Consider the following 18,007-nt stretch of genomic DNA (forward strand, 5'->3'; position numbering starts at 1 on the left):
TTACATCTAGTAGTGATAAAAAATAAATTCATAAATGGTTTGAACTGGAAGGGACCTTAAAGACCCCCTGGATCCTACCACACATTCCACTAGATGAGGCTGATGAAAGCCCCATCCAGCCTGGCCTGTACTTGAATACTTTCAAGTGTTCATCAGGCATCCAGTTTCTCTGGACAACCTGTTCTGTTGCCTCACCACCCTCACAGTACAGATTCTGTTTCCTACTTCTAATCTCAACCTACCTTCTTACAGTTTAAAGCCATTTCCCCAATCACTATATGAAAAAATATCAACTATGAAGTTATCACCTATTTTCAACTGGTTGAGAACACTGAAATATTACAAGCAATATACCTTGTGCTGAAGACTTCCTTCCCATTCTCAAATTTCATTTGACAAAGCAAATGCTTTGCTTTTTGACCTCTTATATATTAAGAAAAAAGCAGACTAGTAGGGCAAGAGCATAAATAAGTAGCTTGAATTATACATGTGAAAGTCATCCCTTACTTTTTAACAGTCTATTGAGCAATGAAAAAATGAAAAGTAGGTAAGCCTTCAAAGCACAAGTATCTCCTTCACATTAAAATATTACATTCTTTTTAAAATAAGCACATCTTCTGGTAATAATGCTTTAAAAATACCAGCAATATTAGCATGGTAAAATATTCCACCTAATTTCTTTTTGAATTCCTGATGAAATGTGCTTGTCTATAAGTTAAGCTTTTCTAGATTAATTGTTGTGTCTGTTGTCTACTGGGCAAGCTCAGCACCTGATTTTTATGTAACATAGCTTGGATTAGCAGACACTTGTTCATCTAAAGGAAACATTTCAAAGTTCACTGCATACTGCAGCCCTGCACTATCACTGCAACATAAGAAATCTTGCAAAATAATTTTATTCACTGATGAAACTCACAAAGTCAAGTGACCAAAATAAGGAGAAATTATTTCAAGCCATACCTCACCCCAGAGAACAATTAACTATCAACATAAACATAAGGTGAGCTCCTACGGCAAACTTAATGACTGTTACTGCAAGTTTTACTGTCTTCACAGAGTAATGATATTTGACAGTATGCTCATGCAGATGCCACAAATATATCTACTTATATGTTGCCATTATCTCTTTGGTCTACAGCTGTTTATCTCTAGAGAGCAGAGATAAACTGCTGCCTAGAAGACGGCAAAACAGCCCAGAAAGCTAAAGAGAGACAGTTTTGGCAGATGTGCAATATTTTTGAATATTTATTCTCACATAAAAATGTGCAGAGAAGTAAAATTTCCATCATTTCCCAGAATTTACAATTGGGAATTCAGACCCGCTGAATAAGGAAGAATAAAAAAAAGTGCTGTAAATAAAGACCATCCCTCCCTAGGCCTTTGTAAATTCTGTCCGTTCCTGAAGGATGACTCAGTCTTACAGCTTTCTGTGCCTTGCATGCTCACAACCAAATCTATGGTCTTTGTCTTCTGAATTCTCTAAGAGGAGAAAAAAAAATCTTTTCCATTATATTGTGTTACAGGGTTAAGGAGTGGGACAGTTACCTTTCTGCATAACAACACATATGACAACATGATTTAGATTTGTGACTAAACCAGTGTAGGCAGAACACAAATGTTTATGCTTTTTGTGAACAGTGCCTGCACAACCTGGTTTCCACACTGTCTCCCAGCAGGAAGGCTAGGAGTGGGTGAGAGTTGACCCAAACTGGACAATTCCAAATGATGTAATGACATGTTCAACACTAAAACCTGTGAAGATGAAGAAGAGGGTGGGAGTTTTGCCTTCTATGGAAGCCATTTCTCAGAGACTGTGCGAGCACCAGGCTTGCTTGGGAGAGATGGTGAGTGGCCTTTGCATCACTTGGGTTTTCTTCTTTACTTCACTCATTGAACTGCTCTTACCTCAGCCCTCACAAGTACTCATCTGATTGTCTACAACTCTCCCTTTGGGGCAGGCAGAGAAAGTGGCTGTGAGGGCACTTTGCTGCTGCCTGGGGTCGCTCCCCACAAGGCAATAGCTCTGTGAGGTGAGGGCAGCCCCCTTCCTGCAGAGGGGTGCACCTGCCTTGCATCAGTTGCAATGATAGATAGCAAAAAAGGATGAGCAATCAGGCCTGGGCAAAAGGAGGAAGATTACTGGGAAAAAAAAATAAAATTCATCAGATATGCATGGAGCACGTCAAAGTTTAATTTCCTTTGACTATTTCTGTCCCAAAACATAGAGAGAACTGTGCACCTCCTCTCAGCATTTCCATTTTGCAGTGCAGACAGCACAGAGCACTTCCCATCAGCATCACCCTCAGCCATTCCAGCACTGACATACATAACCTCTCCAGCAAGACAGAAGAACAGCAATTGTTCATTGTGGCTCCTTTCAGAGCAGGAACAGCTTGGCCATGCTCCAGTGCTTCATGTTTCAAAGTCTGATGCTGCAACATCCCTGAGTTTGTCCACATCAGCCAGGCAGATCCATCGGACTCACAGGGCAGTTCTGCCTCCTTTGCTGGTTACACCTGCCAGCAAACCATTCTGCCAAAGAATGGAAGTACTATTGCTGTGCTCATTTTTGGTTGTTTTTGGAGGAGGACAGGTCATCATTCCCTTTAAGTTCCCAATTGTGACACAAACATGTTTGGGATAGGGGACTGAGCATTTCTATTCCAGGACTGTTTCCCAGGTGGAAGGTGTAGCCTTCCTTGCTTAAAACAGCTCTCTCTGCAGTGGGGTGGACAGAGCCCAGATCGCTGTGCGTGGCTTTGACACCACTTAAGGCCACTCTTCCCTGTGACTTTGTGCTTTGGACCTTCCAGCTGTTTCAGCCATGGTAGGGAGCAGAGTATTCAGAGGATCCTGCTTCTTGCTGAAGAGCATGTCAGCATCTAGGGAAAACACTGCAAGAATAAACAAGCTGGTGCCTGTCCCAGGCTGTACATGGCAACAAACCAAGATGGATAATGACTTGTCAGATCTGCTATTATGAAATAAGCAAGAGAAGGACCGAGATGAGAAACAGAGAATCAAAATATGAGGGTTTTTTTGCAAGAAATATGAATTGTTATTTTAGGAAAGCCTCCCTGTTGATACAGAATTGCATTCAGGAGCCTCCTGCCATATAGAAAAGAGCCCTGTTTTGCTTCAGAACTATTGCTGCTCTTCATGGTAGCTCTATGGAGTCAAGAACTGCAATTCAGGCATTCCCTTCTGCCACCTGAAATCCCCACACAGGGAAATGCCCATAACAGAGGAACTATGGATTTGTGGCAGCTACATTCCCAGCAACTTCAGTGAAGGGCTGTATGGTTAGTAGGGCTAGCAGTGTTGAGTATACAGTTCCCTTGCTGTTAACAAAGTACCTTCTTCCTGTGGACCGGCCCCTAACAACCCTCAGAGACTTCCTGGCCTCAAGTAGCATTAAACTCAATACTAGCAAGGCTGGGGACTGGCTCAATCCATCAAACTAATCGAAGCCTTGTTTTGCCCTCTGTAGCCTGTTCTCTAAGTCAATTATGCCTCTTTCAACTTTGAAACTCAATTCAAATCCTGGCAAAAAGTGAAGGGTTTTTTCCCCAGTATATTACGTTTCTAAAAATTTATTGAAAAAAATAGATTAAGACACATAAATACCCAGATGGCAGTGAACTCACCGGCTACTAAACCCACTACTCTATATAGAGTAAGGGAAGTTGCAAACACCTTAAACACAGAAAGTACAGATCATTATTTTCCCATATAGCAAAAAATTAGGCATGAGGCTTCTCTAGGTTACATATCCATGGAACTATTTAAAATAAATTAGGTCTGTGTGCCCCTCTGTAGCTTGTCTGTAGACTAGCGATGTGGCTGACAATGCTCCTTAGCAGCATACATAGAGAAATAAAGAAGTACATCAGTCTTGAAATAAATAATAAAATCCAACAGTTGATCTCATGCTATAGTAACCTCCAGCAGCAGGAGTGGTCCTACTTGTGAGGATCAAAAGACGCACAGCAATGGGTGCCTTGCACACCTTTCCTTCTGGAAAGCTGGTCCCTCTCAGCAGCACCAAGCCGGCCAGTTCCCTCTACTGCATTGTGTATTTCCTACAGAGAGTGAGGACTTGCATCCAGCACCAGCTGAGCTGCCCATTTGTACAGATCACTGTGAGTAAATAGGCACCTCAAGTTTGGTCGTTAGTTTTACCTTGTTTGCCTGACCAGATGATGATAGAAAATTCCAATTCTCAAATTTTCTAAAGGAAAAAATAAATCCTGAGAGCTTGTCTCAGCTTCATTTACTCCCCAGTTCTGTATTTCCAAGCTCTCAGTGCTGTATTCTGCTACCCTCCATCAAAAGTGGCTCTTCTGGAGAGGCAGCAGCTCGTTCTTACCTGTGGTTCCCAGCACACTTGATGGCTCTCTCCTGTTGATAGGTCTAACCCCAGACAGGAGCAGAACACCAACATGCAAACCTCCATCTGCCTTTTTGAAGATTCAGTTCATACAACTTCAAAGTACCCCAGACTTTCAGTCTCAAGCATCAGCAGACTCTGAACATGATTCATGCTGCTTGAATCAGCCCCACATCACTGGTTTCAAAACCTAAGGGCAACACCTACCTCAGCTCCTGTTGCTGGAAGACACTATTAAAAAAGAATATGGGAGCTGAATCAAGAACCTCCGAAACAAAATCCTGAAGCAGTACAAGGAAGTGGGAAATCTGCAGTCGTGTCGTTCAGGCCCAGTGGGAAGCATCACACATACTCACAGATGGGTTGTACTGGTACCAGCCACTTGGCCTCTCTTCAATTTGTTCCTTTTATGAAGGAAGTCAGGCTGAGAAATAACCTAAAGAGCTTTTAAATACTTCTCTCTTGTATCTAAAGGTTCAGACTCCCCAGGGCTTTTTTTTTCTTTGAACACACATTTTGTGCTAGTCTGTAGTAGCATCCTTGTGCCTGTACAAATTCACATACTTTCTACTGAAGGCACTGGATTAAAAAAAAACCCCAGCCCTGGAAGTAACAGCTCATAGCCATTTACTCTCCATGGCTGAGCTGAATGTTGGACCAGGGATACAACCATGTCCATCTCTTTAAAGACTTTGGCATTCAGAGGCACAATTTACACAAGGAGTGAAACCTAATGAGAAAGAGCATCATCCCCCAAATATAATCTCAATTTTAAGAGTTTTAAGGGTTAAAACCTCTATGCTGGAAGCTGATTACAGTTCTCTCCAAAGAACTATTGAAGAAGTGGGCACTACTTTCACACATGTCCAGCTGTGGCTTTGAGTACAGGGAGAGGCTGTGCTTTGTGAGTGTTTCAGTAATGACAGGTTACAGGCACATTTAAAGCAGCACACCCTGGTGTACTTTCCAGGCAATTTAATATGGAATAAAAACCCAGATCAAGGACCTAGAAAAAGGCTTCATACAAAAAACGCAGATCTCAAGCTGCTTGGCTGTGAAAAGATAGAGGTAATGTATAATATCTAAATTCCACCTCTGAATCCAGACAGGAAAATGCACCATGGCTCCCCATCTCAGCTGTATGGCAGATTTCCAATGGGAGAAAACGTGCACTTGTGAGCAAGGAAAAACCCATTAGTCTTAAAAGAATCCCTGCAGCCCCACTCCAGGCAGAGCACAGCAATGAATGCAGCATGCACTGCTGGAATCACTGGGAACATTAGCAGACAGACTGGATGGGACTCCAAGCCATGTGAGCACTGGCAGACAGCTCAGACAAAGGGGCCTAAATGCCACACTGCTCTCAGAGTCTTCCCAGGGCTGGGCATAACATCACTGCTACTGGTAATTCCCAATTTACCATCAACCTAGAGATACTCAAAAGCTAATAAAAACACCAAGCTCTAATGAGATGAAGTCACTTTGCTTGATGAGGTTCAGTATTTTAAATTTTGAGTGGCACTAAGCCAAAATACCTTTAAAAAAACTGAGAGAATTATTAAAAATAAGGGGACTTGAAGTTTTTTTTTTGGGGGGTTTTTTTTCTGTTGTTTTTTTTTTTTTTTTCCTAAGATGATAGACATAGTTACCAAAGTTGAAAGCATTTACTGGCACTTTGGTAACTACTTAAAATAGAAACACTTCCTCAGTATTTCCTCAGGAAGGCTGAAGTTAAGCTCCATGGTTTAAAGAAATATTATATTCCTGCATCACTATGAACTACCTGAATTGGAATAGATTAGGATGGTTTTGTCTGATCTATTTCAACAAACATCTTGCAGCTCTTACTATACATCTGTTAGGAGACAAGCAATGCAAGACCAAAGTTATTAACTTTGAGTGAATTATTTACAGTTTGTTACTTCATATTTAATACACAATAAATCCACAGCTGTGTAAATCCAGAGAAATGCCCACAGTGAAACCTTGAAACTAGTAAACAGAAGTTTCAGTATTTTATTAAAATAGCATATTCAACCACTGTAACCAATAATACATTAACTTTATTCCCAGAGTACGCACAACACAGTAGTGATTCAAAATATCCTTATCCATGGTAATCAATGAAAATATCTCAAATTCAAGTGTACAACTAAAACTAAACCTTTGAAAAAATCCCTTCTCTAAAGAATACATAAAGCTCTCATACAGAATTCTTTTAAACTCTTCTATATGCAGATGTCAGTGTCTCTCATCTGACAATACCACTAGTTTTTTCTTATGCATAGTAGAACATCTCATATTTTATAGTACCCATTTTATAAATAAATTGGCATTTTCCATCCCATTTGTGTTTATCATCAGCTTCACAAAGAAACCAGTAAATAAAACTGTCAAGGACAGTCACAACAAAATGATCTCACATCAAGATATAAAACTTGAAGATACTAAAAGATGCTTCTACTCTATTTTACATAAAAAGACAGATTTAAAAAGTGCAAGGCAAGATTTGCAGGGAAAGGGAATATTTATGTTATTTTTAGGCACATCCACTTCTTTTAAGCAAGCTTCAGAATGAAATTCCAGTTCGTTCTTCATGATACCTGTTTTAAAGTCTCTCTCAAAAAAAAATTAAAAAAAAGAAAAAAAATTACATCCGTCAAATGTCAAGCAGGGAATTTCCTGTCCAACTAATAGTCTTCAGTTATGTCTTGTTCTTCCTTTTTTCATCCTTGCAGGTTTTGGTTTGGGAATATACTGATTGTTTGCCTGATACTCAAGTTCTTTACGGAAGTAATGAATTGCTTTATTCAAACCTTCTTCCAATGGGACCTGTTCCCAAAAGTGAGGAGAGAATCATATCACTCTAGGTTCACATCAGCTCATTTCACAACAGTATCTTTTATAAAACAGCTATCACAAGGGAGCTAGGGAATCTCACTCTTAGCTAATCTAAGTATTAACAGCACCACATGCTGGTTACATCGCCTCACTGCTGACGCAGCTGAGCTTTTAAACAGCACATGTATTTTCTGACATAAGCTGAAAAACCCAACAAATTTAAATCTCACACATGGTTATGATGGGTTTGTTTAGTACCAAAACAGACATGCATAATTCTACTTTCAGTTCCTAATGCATTGAAAGAGACAAACACCCAGCAGTTAAGTCCCTTCTGTTTGTAAGGATTAAAGAGCCTCTTTCACAGCATGGTATAAAGCTGGCATCCAGTATCTCATTTGATAGTCTTAAATCCTATACAAATAATTGTAATCCTACAAATTGCAGTGCTTAAACACAGGCACAGAATATAGAGACAAGAACAACAGAGTTGTTGTTTTCTCAGGAGCCATATGCTCTGACATGCTTGCTGACACCATCATCAGTACAGGAAGATAAAACCAGCAGCACAGAAACTGCTTGCCTTGCTGTACCAACTCTGTACTGCTACTTTAGAGCAAGTTTTCTTACCGCCTGTGCCAAACACAGAATGCCAGAAATGCAACAATTTGCAACACTTTGCTATCACCCTTGTGCTGTCAGACATGGTCTACCAATATCACATGTCTCTGTGAATCTCTTCAGAAGGACCTGGATCCTTTTCTATTATTAGGCTTACATTTATTAGGTAGGTGCACATGTTTAGCAGAATGATTTTTGTCTTAAAATTTAAAGAAGGCTACAAACCATTGTGCTAGCTAGAATTGAGAGCTAGCTATGAAAGTCACACTTTTTCCACGAATTAGGCGGATCTTACCTCTCCAAGCAAACCAACTCCTATTGCCAGCAACAGGAATGAGGATTGCAGCAACACCAGCAAACCCATTAGCTACGGACTTGGTAATGTAAGTAACAATGTACCATATAATTTAAATGATTCATTGGACTTACAGAGAGGTAAACATCTCATAATATGCATATGAAAAAGTTAAAATGTTAAAACTGTTCTGGAGATGGCATTAGGCAGATATTCCAGTAAGGGAAATGTACTGTTATCATGTGCCCCCCTTCAGGACCCTCTGCCTCCTGGTGTTTTACCACACAGCAACAATAATTCATCTGTACATACCACGGGTTCCCAGCCAAGCAGTAACTTGGCTTTTCTGATGTCAGGTTTTCGTTTCTGAGGATCATCCTGTGCTTCTGAGAGAAACTGGATTTCACTCCCACTGCCTATTAAAGAAGACACCACGATTTATCATCTGCAATGCACTACGCTTTGCATTTACATCTCTTCTACCAAATAGAGCAGCAGGTCTTTCTGCACCTCTCTGCTCCGTAATTCAATCCCTGAAATGCTTTGCACAGACACAGGCTACAATGCACGCAACAACTGGGCAATCCACCTGATCCACAGCAACATGGGTTCACAAAGCATTTCACAAAGATTTCAGCATGGATTCACAAAAATTAAGTTACACTCACAGACTAGTCTATTAACCTTCTATGAGGAAGGTTTCAGCAGTAAAGAGCAGAGCAGTGGATATCACTTGCTCTGACTTCACTGATGCTTTTGATCCCATAACACCCTCACTGAGTGCTGGATGAGCAGTGAGAAGGACTGGAAACTGCATGGTCAGGCCCAGAGGGTGGTGATCAGTTAGAGGCTGGTAACTCGTGCTATAACCCAAGGGTCAACGTTGGATCAATACTCAATTGCTGACACACCACAGCACTATGCTGCCACCCAGACCTCGAGAAAGGCAGCTGGAGAAAGGGCTCCAGGAACCTCATGAAATTCAACAAGTTCAAAGTCCCAAATCTGGGGAAGTACAGGCTGGGGGCCAAAAAGCTGGAATACAACTTGGCAAGGAAGGACCGAGGGTCCTGGTGGGCTCCAAGCTGAATATGAACCCATGTGTGCTTGCCACAAAGAAAGCAAATGGTATCTTTGGGCTGCAGAAGTGCTGCCAGCAGGACAAGGGAGATCAGCTTTCCCACTAATCAGCACTGATGAGATCCATATGGAGAACTGGGTCCAGTTCTAAGCTCCCCAGTAGAAGAGAGACAAGGACATACAAAGCGAGTGCAACAAAGGGGCCATATGGTGATGATGAAGGGGACTGGAATATGAGGAGAGGCTGAAAGACCTGGGGCCCTTCAATCTGGAGAAGAAAAGGCTATGGGGAATTTAACCAATGTGTATAAATCCCAGATGAGGGGGATTAAGAAGAGAAAGCCAGGCTCTTTCCAGTGGTGCCCAGTGACAGGATCAGAGACAGTGGGCACAAACTTGAAACACATATGGCCCAAGAAGGATGTGGAGTCTCTACCCTTGGAGATACTTAAAAGCTATCTGCAGATGGTCCTGGCCCACTGCTGGTTGTAGGTCACCCTGCCTGACCTGAGGGGTTGGACCAAGTGACCTCCAGAGGTCCTTTCCAACCTCAATCATTCCATGATTATTAGCACTTCAGCATTACAAAAGGGCATCAATTTCTTTTTGCCCATAATCTCCAGTCTGATTTAAATAACCAAGCATTTGCCTTTCCTCAGAACAACACATAGAAAGAGGCCAATTCTTCTACCCAAATCTAGCAAATAGTTTACATGCCATTTTAGAACTAAACCGCCTCCCCAAGTGGACTGGAACACATCAAGTTGTTTGTGAACAGACAAACAGAGGTGACAATTAATCTATGTGTCTGATGGGTTTGGTGCTGTGATTTTTCCACTTCCTTCCATGATCTGTGAATTTACAGAAGTTTTCCAGAGGGAACAGTCTTTTATTAGAAACAACACATGCATCAGCTTCTGTGTTATATGTTTGCACTCATCTTTTTCAGATCTGTCAGAAGCACTTCTAGAATGTACAGACTAAAAGCCCTTGGCTAATGGCAGGAGGATGTTTCATCACATTAGGGAGCCACACTAGAAGACCAAGCACAACCATTTCCTTCCTTTCTTGAGAGCTCTGATTTGCTACAGGCATCAGAGCTAGAATGAAGAGGAAGCCACAGTGTTTTCTTCCCAGGTGTTGTCAACCCTTTCAAGAATCACTGATAGAAACAGTGAAAAGAACAGGAAGACTGTTGACACAGCATGAGGTTTTTAATGATAGTTGAAGGACCACAGCCTGCACAACTGTGAAGAACTACCTTCCTGAAGTATCTCTCTTGCAGCTAAGATATTATGCAGGCCATTTTCATTCAAATATTTTACATTTCATTTATGTATTGTCCTTGTGCCAAAACAAACCTAAAAATTTGTCTAAACATTATAAAAATTAATGGGTATAGATTGCCTAGATACACAGAAAATGTATTCATTCTACTCTTCATGCAATAGTTTACAGACAATTGAGATGATTTGGATTATCTTATTAATATTTAATGATAGGATTAAATGCCTTTGATAAAATTACTAAGAAATCCAAAGCTAATTAAATTATCTACATATTACACACACTAATCAAGTAATAATTATCTGATGACAATAAGTGCTTCATAAACTTTACAAAGAATTACTAATCGTACTCACCAACAAGCTTTTTAATTAACTGGGCAAACTCTAGGATAGTGTGCTCTTCTGGGTTTCCCTACAAATACAAGAGACGCTCATTTCAATAACAATTAAACACCTTACAACATGCTAGACATAGTTCCAACAGGGGCAGGTTAAACTCTGAGAAAGCTAGACTTTAAGCTTTATTATACTTTATTGAAAAAAAAATCCAACTTTGACAAGTTCCTTACTCATTAGAAAATTTGTCCTCCATTGAATTCATGTTGATAATTCAGTGTATGTAGGGAGGTGGTGTTCCCTGCCTCCCCTCCTCCCGCCCCAAAAAAACCCAGTCTGTAAAGAGCTGGAAGTTACAGTAAAGGCCTGTGTCACTGAGCAGCCCACAGAGCCACATCATTTGGAAATCTGGATTCAAGGACTGTGCCCAGTTGAGGTATCATGAAGAAGTATGATAAGTTCTTTGTTCATCCAAAGTTAGGAACCGAGACTCATTTAGCTGCAAACAATTGTTTCTCAGTCTACTACAGCTCACATATCAGTACGTAAGGGCTGTTTGCTTTCCTATACAATATTCCTTTTCTTTTTTTTTAACCAACTTGCACATAATTTCCTGACCAATATTTTACAATCATATGCTGAACACTTTCTGCTAGGATTAGCTCACCTTCATCAGACTCAATTCCCTCCATCCCTAGATTTCCTTGTTTCAAAACCCTACCACACCTTGTTTGACCAAAAGCTAAGCACCTAAGACACATATAGATTTCAATACTTAGTTTTCTAAACACAAAGCATGTGATAGAGTTTAAACATATCAGCATTTGGATAGAAACACAGAAGTTAATTCATAGCCACAGGAGAAAAGGAAAATCTAGTGAACAACTGCCCTGCAGAACTGAGTATCTGATTTGGCAAAAGCTGGCATACACCAGAAATTACTTTGGATATGCATCCTTTTTCTATTCTTAAATTCACTACTAAGAAAAACATGACAACAAACAGGTCAGAACAAATATCTTACTAGAGAATTTAAGTTCCAAGCATTCTAAACAATATTACAGAACTATACCATAAAATACTATCACATTTTCCTTGAATCCAGGGTAGTATGAAATGTTTTCTAATTATCTAAAGCTAAGTATTCCTTCAGTGCTTTTTTCCCACTAAAATCAGTCTTCAATCATTTTCTTGGAGCACTTTGCATGTCTCCCCGAAACATTTATTCCCTTTGTATTCTAATTACATACACCTTCCTAAAACAAGTGAAAAACTCCAGCAACTTTATCCTGTTCTTGGAACTGTAAGATCTCAGTATCTAGGGTCTTAGTCTTATTTAGAAAGAGAGCTCATGGGAGAACACATACTTCATAATGGAAAGACCTTTTTTTTGTTCCATTTGTTTTTTCTAGAAATCAGTATCAGTGACAAGGAAGAAAACACAGGTGGTGTTGACCAGTGCACTGTAACTCAGGAGAGTGGAGCACTCATACTCACCAAGTTGACAGGACTGCTGACATTGCTGTTCATCAATGCCACCAACCCGTTCACAAGATCACTGTAAAAGAGGGAAGAACAGATTGGGGAAATTTCCACTTCTCTATAAATAATATTCTTGGTCTAGAAAGAGAGCTGGCTCCCAAGCGTTTCAGTAAAGCAGATCACACAGCTGAGGAATGCTGAAATCAGATTTATATGAGTGCATGTTTTCTTGAGGTTTTTTATTAAAAAATTATTAATATTTCCTCTTCTCTCCAGTATCCAAATACATCTGGAGGCTGATTTCCAATGAATTTCAAACAGAATAAAGCAAGTTGTAATGCAGAGGGACATAACGCTACAACCTGCTTTGCAGCTTCCTGTTTGAATTGTCTTCTCATTTTCAGAATTTCTTAAACCAAGTTTGTTAAAAAACAACCCAGAAGGCCAGCATAGGTTTTTTTAGCCTTGTTTTTTTTTTTTTTTTTTGTGCACAGTCGGCACACCAACCACAGCAGTCCCAAGGACACGAGGTGGCAGCATTGCATTAACATGCAAAGAGTGAAAAACCATTCAGCACTAAAAACTTGTCTGTTACTTGCTGTCTCTGGAAGAGTATGTTAGTATCTCAAATAAAATTCTAAACCAATTAATATTTTTCTCCTTGATATTTTTAAAGAATTCCATGTCTCCCTTCTGAAAGTAAAGCTGGATCCTAAGAGCTCCAGTAAAGCAGATCAGGCAGCTGAGAAATGCTGAAATCAGATTTCAATGGGTGCATGGTTTTTTGAGTGCCTGTATTAAAAAATGATTTTAAAAAGTAAAGTAAATGCACATGCATACAAAGCTGACCAGGCTAACCGAACCATGAAGTAAATTATCAGCCAGAACAAACAAGACTTACCTGACATACTGGAAAGCTCTTGTCTGAGTTCCAGGTCCATAGACCTAAAACCGTATGAAAAATAGGGAAGTTAATAAATACAGAAGCCCTCTCTAGCCCAATTATCTTTCTCCTTACCATTCTAGAAAACCATCTCAAGAAGAAACACTTGGAAACACAAGTTCAATGTTACAGGAATGGAAAAAAAGTGCTTGCAGAGCCTTTGCCAAAGTATCAGTTCATTGAAGGTCATCTTCCTCTTGGATCTGTCTCCAGTAAACATATCCCTAGGCATTTTGTTAACCAGAACTCTACATGAAGGAAACCTTCTCAGGGGTGTAGGACAGAGTGATGCTTTGTCCTCTTCTGGAACACTGAAAGAAGGTGCAGCCTGCACTCGCAGCCAGAATAGAGAGCCAAACATTTAAAGCAAACTTCAGATTACTAAGATGTGGTTTTGATGAGCAGTTTTGACTTGTCCATTAACAACAGCCAGCTTCAAAAAGACCACTAAATGTTAGTGGTTTCTCAACAATTTTTTTAGAGACAGCGCTGTGTTTAAAGAAATCAGGACAAAAAAAAAAAATCAAAAAACATGTGGCTCTAAATATGACTATCTAGGGAAATAGGAAGCAGAGTAATTTCTAGATGATACAACTCACAAAGTGACCTGTACAGATTTGTATCAAAACCTTAGAGGGGAATAAAAGAAGTCTCCTCATGTTACATGCTGGTACTTTGGAGCAAGTTACTGAAGTTCAAAGAGACATTAATGTATACTTGCAGCATACAGAATGGTATTTGATACCATTTCTTTTTCACAGTTTAACCAAGTGCAGTACTAAAGTCTCTAGAACATGAATACTTCCATTCTGAAAGCTATTGATAGGCACATTTAATTGGTGAAAACATTTCAGTTTAACTGAGGACTCACACATTTTACCATCAACCTGCTGCAACAGAAAGGAAGGACAAAAAAGGAAGCATGCTTGTTTTCCTCAAGGACAGAAAGGGCAGTACACAGGCCATCTGTTACTTGGTATGCCTTGTGCTCTCCAAGGCTGATTTTGAGTCCAAACAAATTCCTATTTCAGCACACAGTGGGTAAGATCAGGGGTCTAAGATTTTACCCTAAAACTGATTCAGAGAGGAATGCACCAGGAGCACTGTGACAGCCTGATGGACTCCCAAACAAACAGGAAGCATATTTATGTACTTATATAGAACTTCCTGCATTTAGCTTTACATTTAGCATGTGGGATAAGTTTTACAGAACTAAGTATTTGTACATGATTTTTGCAAGGTCACTCATGTGGTTATCTTTCCCATATATAGGCAATGGCTGGAAAATACAGTATAGTTTCTAACTTTCAGTTTCTCTTAATAAATCTCTCTTTTACAATAACAAAACAACTATCAACATGTTTGTATAGGCCACAATTTCTACAACTCAGTGACACTGCTCTCTCAAGAGTTTATTTACTCCATTTGAACAAGAGCTCTGAACTGAGAGACCAAATACAGAGTATCTAAAGAGATCAACATACTTGGTATTCCTGTCAGCCAAATTCTGTGATGATATAAGAGTGATTGTCTTTATTTTTTTTTACGCCTCAGTCACTGCTTATTGCTGCTAATTAATTTTATTTGACCTGGTCAGCTAAAGAACTCTCCCCTTACTTCTTTTCTCAGATCTAGTAATTTTCAATATCAGACAGTTATTTCTGACAGAACAGAGATGTTGGGCAGAACATTCTGTTGTAATCTCTATTACAATTACATTCTTGCTGAAGTTTAGTCAGCATGGCAATGATTGGATTTTGTTTATATCATCAATACAAAGAATGCTGAAATGTTTGTGCAAATTGCACAAATAGTGCAATTTGGGAAAGATCAACCCCATCAACAGAGCACATCTTTAGACATGCACTTCCATACATTTAAGTCTGGTATATGGGAACACTACATTTTGGAGGAGGGGAACATCAGTATTGTCTAAAATCTATCTTCATTTGCAACACATCAGGACAAGATATAAAGGTGAATGGTTCTTCATATCACCAGTTCATCACTTACTGTTAGTGGTTCTCCCTGGAGGGCTTGTAGGATAAAATTACTGACAACTCTTCCATCATTCATATGCATTCGAGGACCAAAAGTATTGAATATTCTGGCAACCCTCACTTCAACTCCCTCCTGTAGCCAAAGAAAAAAGAAATGTTACTTACTTAATAAAAGCATCTATCTTCCTAAAAGTGTAAACTCTACCCTGACAAAAAGCTTTTTAAGAATCCCTCCTTCAGCTTTAACATGCACTATTTTCTAATAATGAAACTCTTCAAATCTCTCCTCAGCCCTCCTGAAAAATGTAGTGCATATAGCAAGGTAATTTATACTAGTTCTCAGTATTTGTAATGCAAATCTAAATCAGTGCTAGAAGAGCTCATGATTTCAGCACGTGCATTTGTTCCACTAAGAACTTTAAAAATGTTTCAATAATACCCTTCCAGTAACAATTTATTTCACCTGGGACTTAGCTATTTTCTTTGCACACAAAAGTGAAGCCTCACAATCAGCAGATATAGTACCAATGTCGCATTTCCATAGATTACAGAAGTCCATACTTTAGAAAAGCTGAACATGTCAGAGAAGTATCTTTTACAAAGGCTATAAAGTGGTTTTGTAACCACAGCCACAATGTTTTCTAGCGCCCTTCTTATTAGGCTGTGTAAATGCATACATTGCAATCAAAGTCTTCAATGGTGTATTTTTTTCTGAGAAAACATCTTCATAATTTCCAGAAGTTCTTTCTAGAGAATATTTTGCAAATCTTCAAAGCAAAATGCATCAAATATGTGAAATTGGAACCTTTCTGGACAAAACATTTTAACAGTTATAGACTGCAGACTGAAGTAATCTCTCTTGAGTTATTTTGATGGACACGTTCATTTGGACAAGCCACAGTTTATGATAAAGCCTACAAGAAGGATGTTTGGCCCTTGTGAGTTAAAATGGAACACTGCTGAGCTCAGAGCAATATGGTATGCTGTAAACAGATAGATTCTACCATCTGAGTGTGACAGTCACAAGACAGAGAAGAAGGTATCAACCTCAGTACAGGCCTATGTATCTTCCTGAATTACCTAGTCCTTCCACATCCCAGAAAAAGACATTCTTGTATCAGTTACTGGAAAAAAATTGTCTATTTGTCCAAAGCAAACTTTGTGTGCTTTGATTCAACTGAAATCACAAACACAGTGTTCTGGAGTTGCAAATATTCCTTCCATAACATTCCTTCAGAGAATACACAGAACATCTTTTCTTTTCCATGTATTTTACTAAGGCATAGACCAATGCTTGCTCTCATCTTGGAAGAGGGTGTATGTGGAAGAAGTGCATTGCCACTACATCTATGGCCGAAAGTTGCAGCTCACACACACTTCACTCAGAAAAGACCTGGAAACACATTTTTCTTAGAAATAAATGTAGCTTCACATACAAGAGACACGTGCAGGAAAATGTGACCTTCTCTCTTAGGTCTCTAAGTGATTCATAAACAAACCCTCAAAGATATTTTGTGAAAGCAGTAGAACTAGCTTTTCACAGGTGAGAGATAGGTAAAAGGGACATTAAATACATCAGCTATTACTTGGTGTTGAGAAATCAGAAACACTAGGTACAGGTAAAGCCCAACACCTCCCAGTGGAGAAAGTCAAACAACATTCAATTCCATTTAACTGCAGGTAAGATTTCATTTGTCATGATCAAACCTTGTTTGCAACTAAATGGTAAACTAACAAGGGAGGTAACTATTGTGCCACAGGAAAAGATACACAGTCTTTGTCCAATAAGCTGGTATCCACAACAGAGGCAAAAAAATAACCTCACAACATCCACTGGGTCCTTCCTGCTGAAAAAGACTCTGGAAAGAGCAGAAGTCCCTTTCCATGCAAAATGCATCAGCTGGGAACATACTCTTTATTTCTTGCTAGCTAAAAAAGTATAGCAGTGTAATATTGCAAATGTATACCTCCAGCAGCACATTACAGAACCATTCCTGAAGCCTTCAGAACATTTGGAAATACTCTTACAGAGCTGCTCCCTCCTTTATTTTGCCCAGCACTTTATCTCAAGAAGGCCACTGACTTCTTCAGGAAAGGGTTGCATTTCACATGGGCTTTCCAGGTACTGCCATTAATAATAAGTGCAGAAAATAAGGCACTTGGAAGCTAGTATTCAAGATAAAAATAACACATTAAAAAATGCTGACCAAAAAGACTCTCTTGCAGTGCACAAGCTATAGCAGCAGCCTTGTTTTCCAGTATTGGCTGGAAACTAGCAAGAGATCTAGAAACGAAAAACAACACATTCTCTATAAGCACTTACTCATAGTAACAATGAACCTATTATTCCTTCTCCCTTCAATTTATTCACCTCATCCCACTGTAATGTTGTCTTCTAAAATGAGTAACCTTTTATTTATAGTATCATCTAGTAAAACTTTTCCCTGCAGCCTACTGCTTTGAAAAATCTATCTTCTATGCAGCTAATTTTTCATTTGCCCCTTTAAAACTGGAATCTGTCTCCTCAAAAGAAACTTCCACAGACAAAGAGATTTTGGAGCCAGTAACTTAAAAATTGTCTTAAGTCTCCTTTTGCTGTTTAATGAAAATCTCAATTAAAGTGATCCTTTTTATATGCTGAGTAACTCTATTCCTTTTTATATTAACTGTGTCTTAGCTATGTCCTATTACTCTGAATATTATCAATAACATGTAGTAATGACTGACTAC

The 18,007-nt window shown here is 39.3% G+C and overlaps 1 protein-coding gene across 1 annotated transcript in view; it reads right to left on the bottom strand.

Annotated features, from left to right (window-relative positions):
* Nucleotides 1-6,392: 6,392 nt before the first annotated feature.
* Nucleotides 6,393-18,007, bottom strand: part of LOC100228578 (UDP-glucuronic acid decarboxylase 1) — a 55,601-nt gene continuing 43,986 nt past the window's right edge. The window contains exons 10-15 of the mRNA XM_002193932.7: nt 15,291-15,410; nt 13,236-13,279; nt 12,350-12,410; nt 10,871-10,928; nt 8,460-8,563; nt 6,393-7,222 (exon numbers count right to left, since the gene is read on the bottom strand). Coding sequence (XP_002193968.2) covers nt 7,091-7,222; nt 8,460-8,563; nt 10,871-10,928; nt 12,350-12,410; nt 13,236-13,279; nt 15,291-15,410 — 519 coding nt within the window. The 3' untranslated portion in view covers nt 6,393-7,090. The remainder of the gene's footprint in view (nt 7,223-8,459; nt 8,564-10,870; nt 10,929-12,349; nt 12,411-13,235; nt 13,280-15,290; nt 15,411-18,007) is intronic.

This window comes from Taeniopygia guttata, chromosome 1 (assembly GCF_048771995.1).
Source record: "Taeniopygia guttata chromosome 1, bTaeGut7.mat, whole genome shotgun sequence".
Classification (NCBI taxonomy): Eukaryota; Metazoa; Chordata; class Aves; order Passeriformes; family Estrildidae; genus Taeniopygia; species Taeniopygia guttata.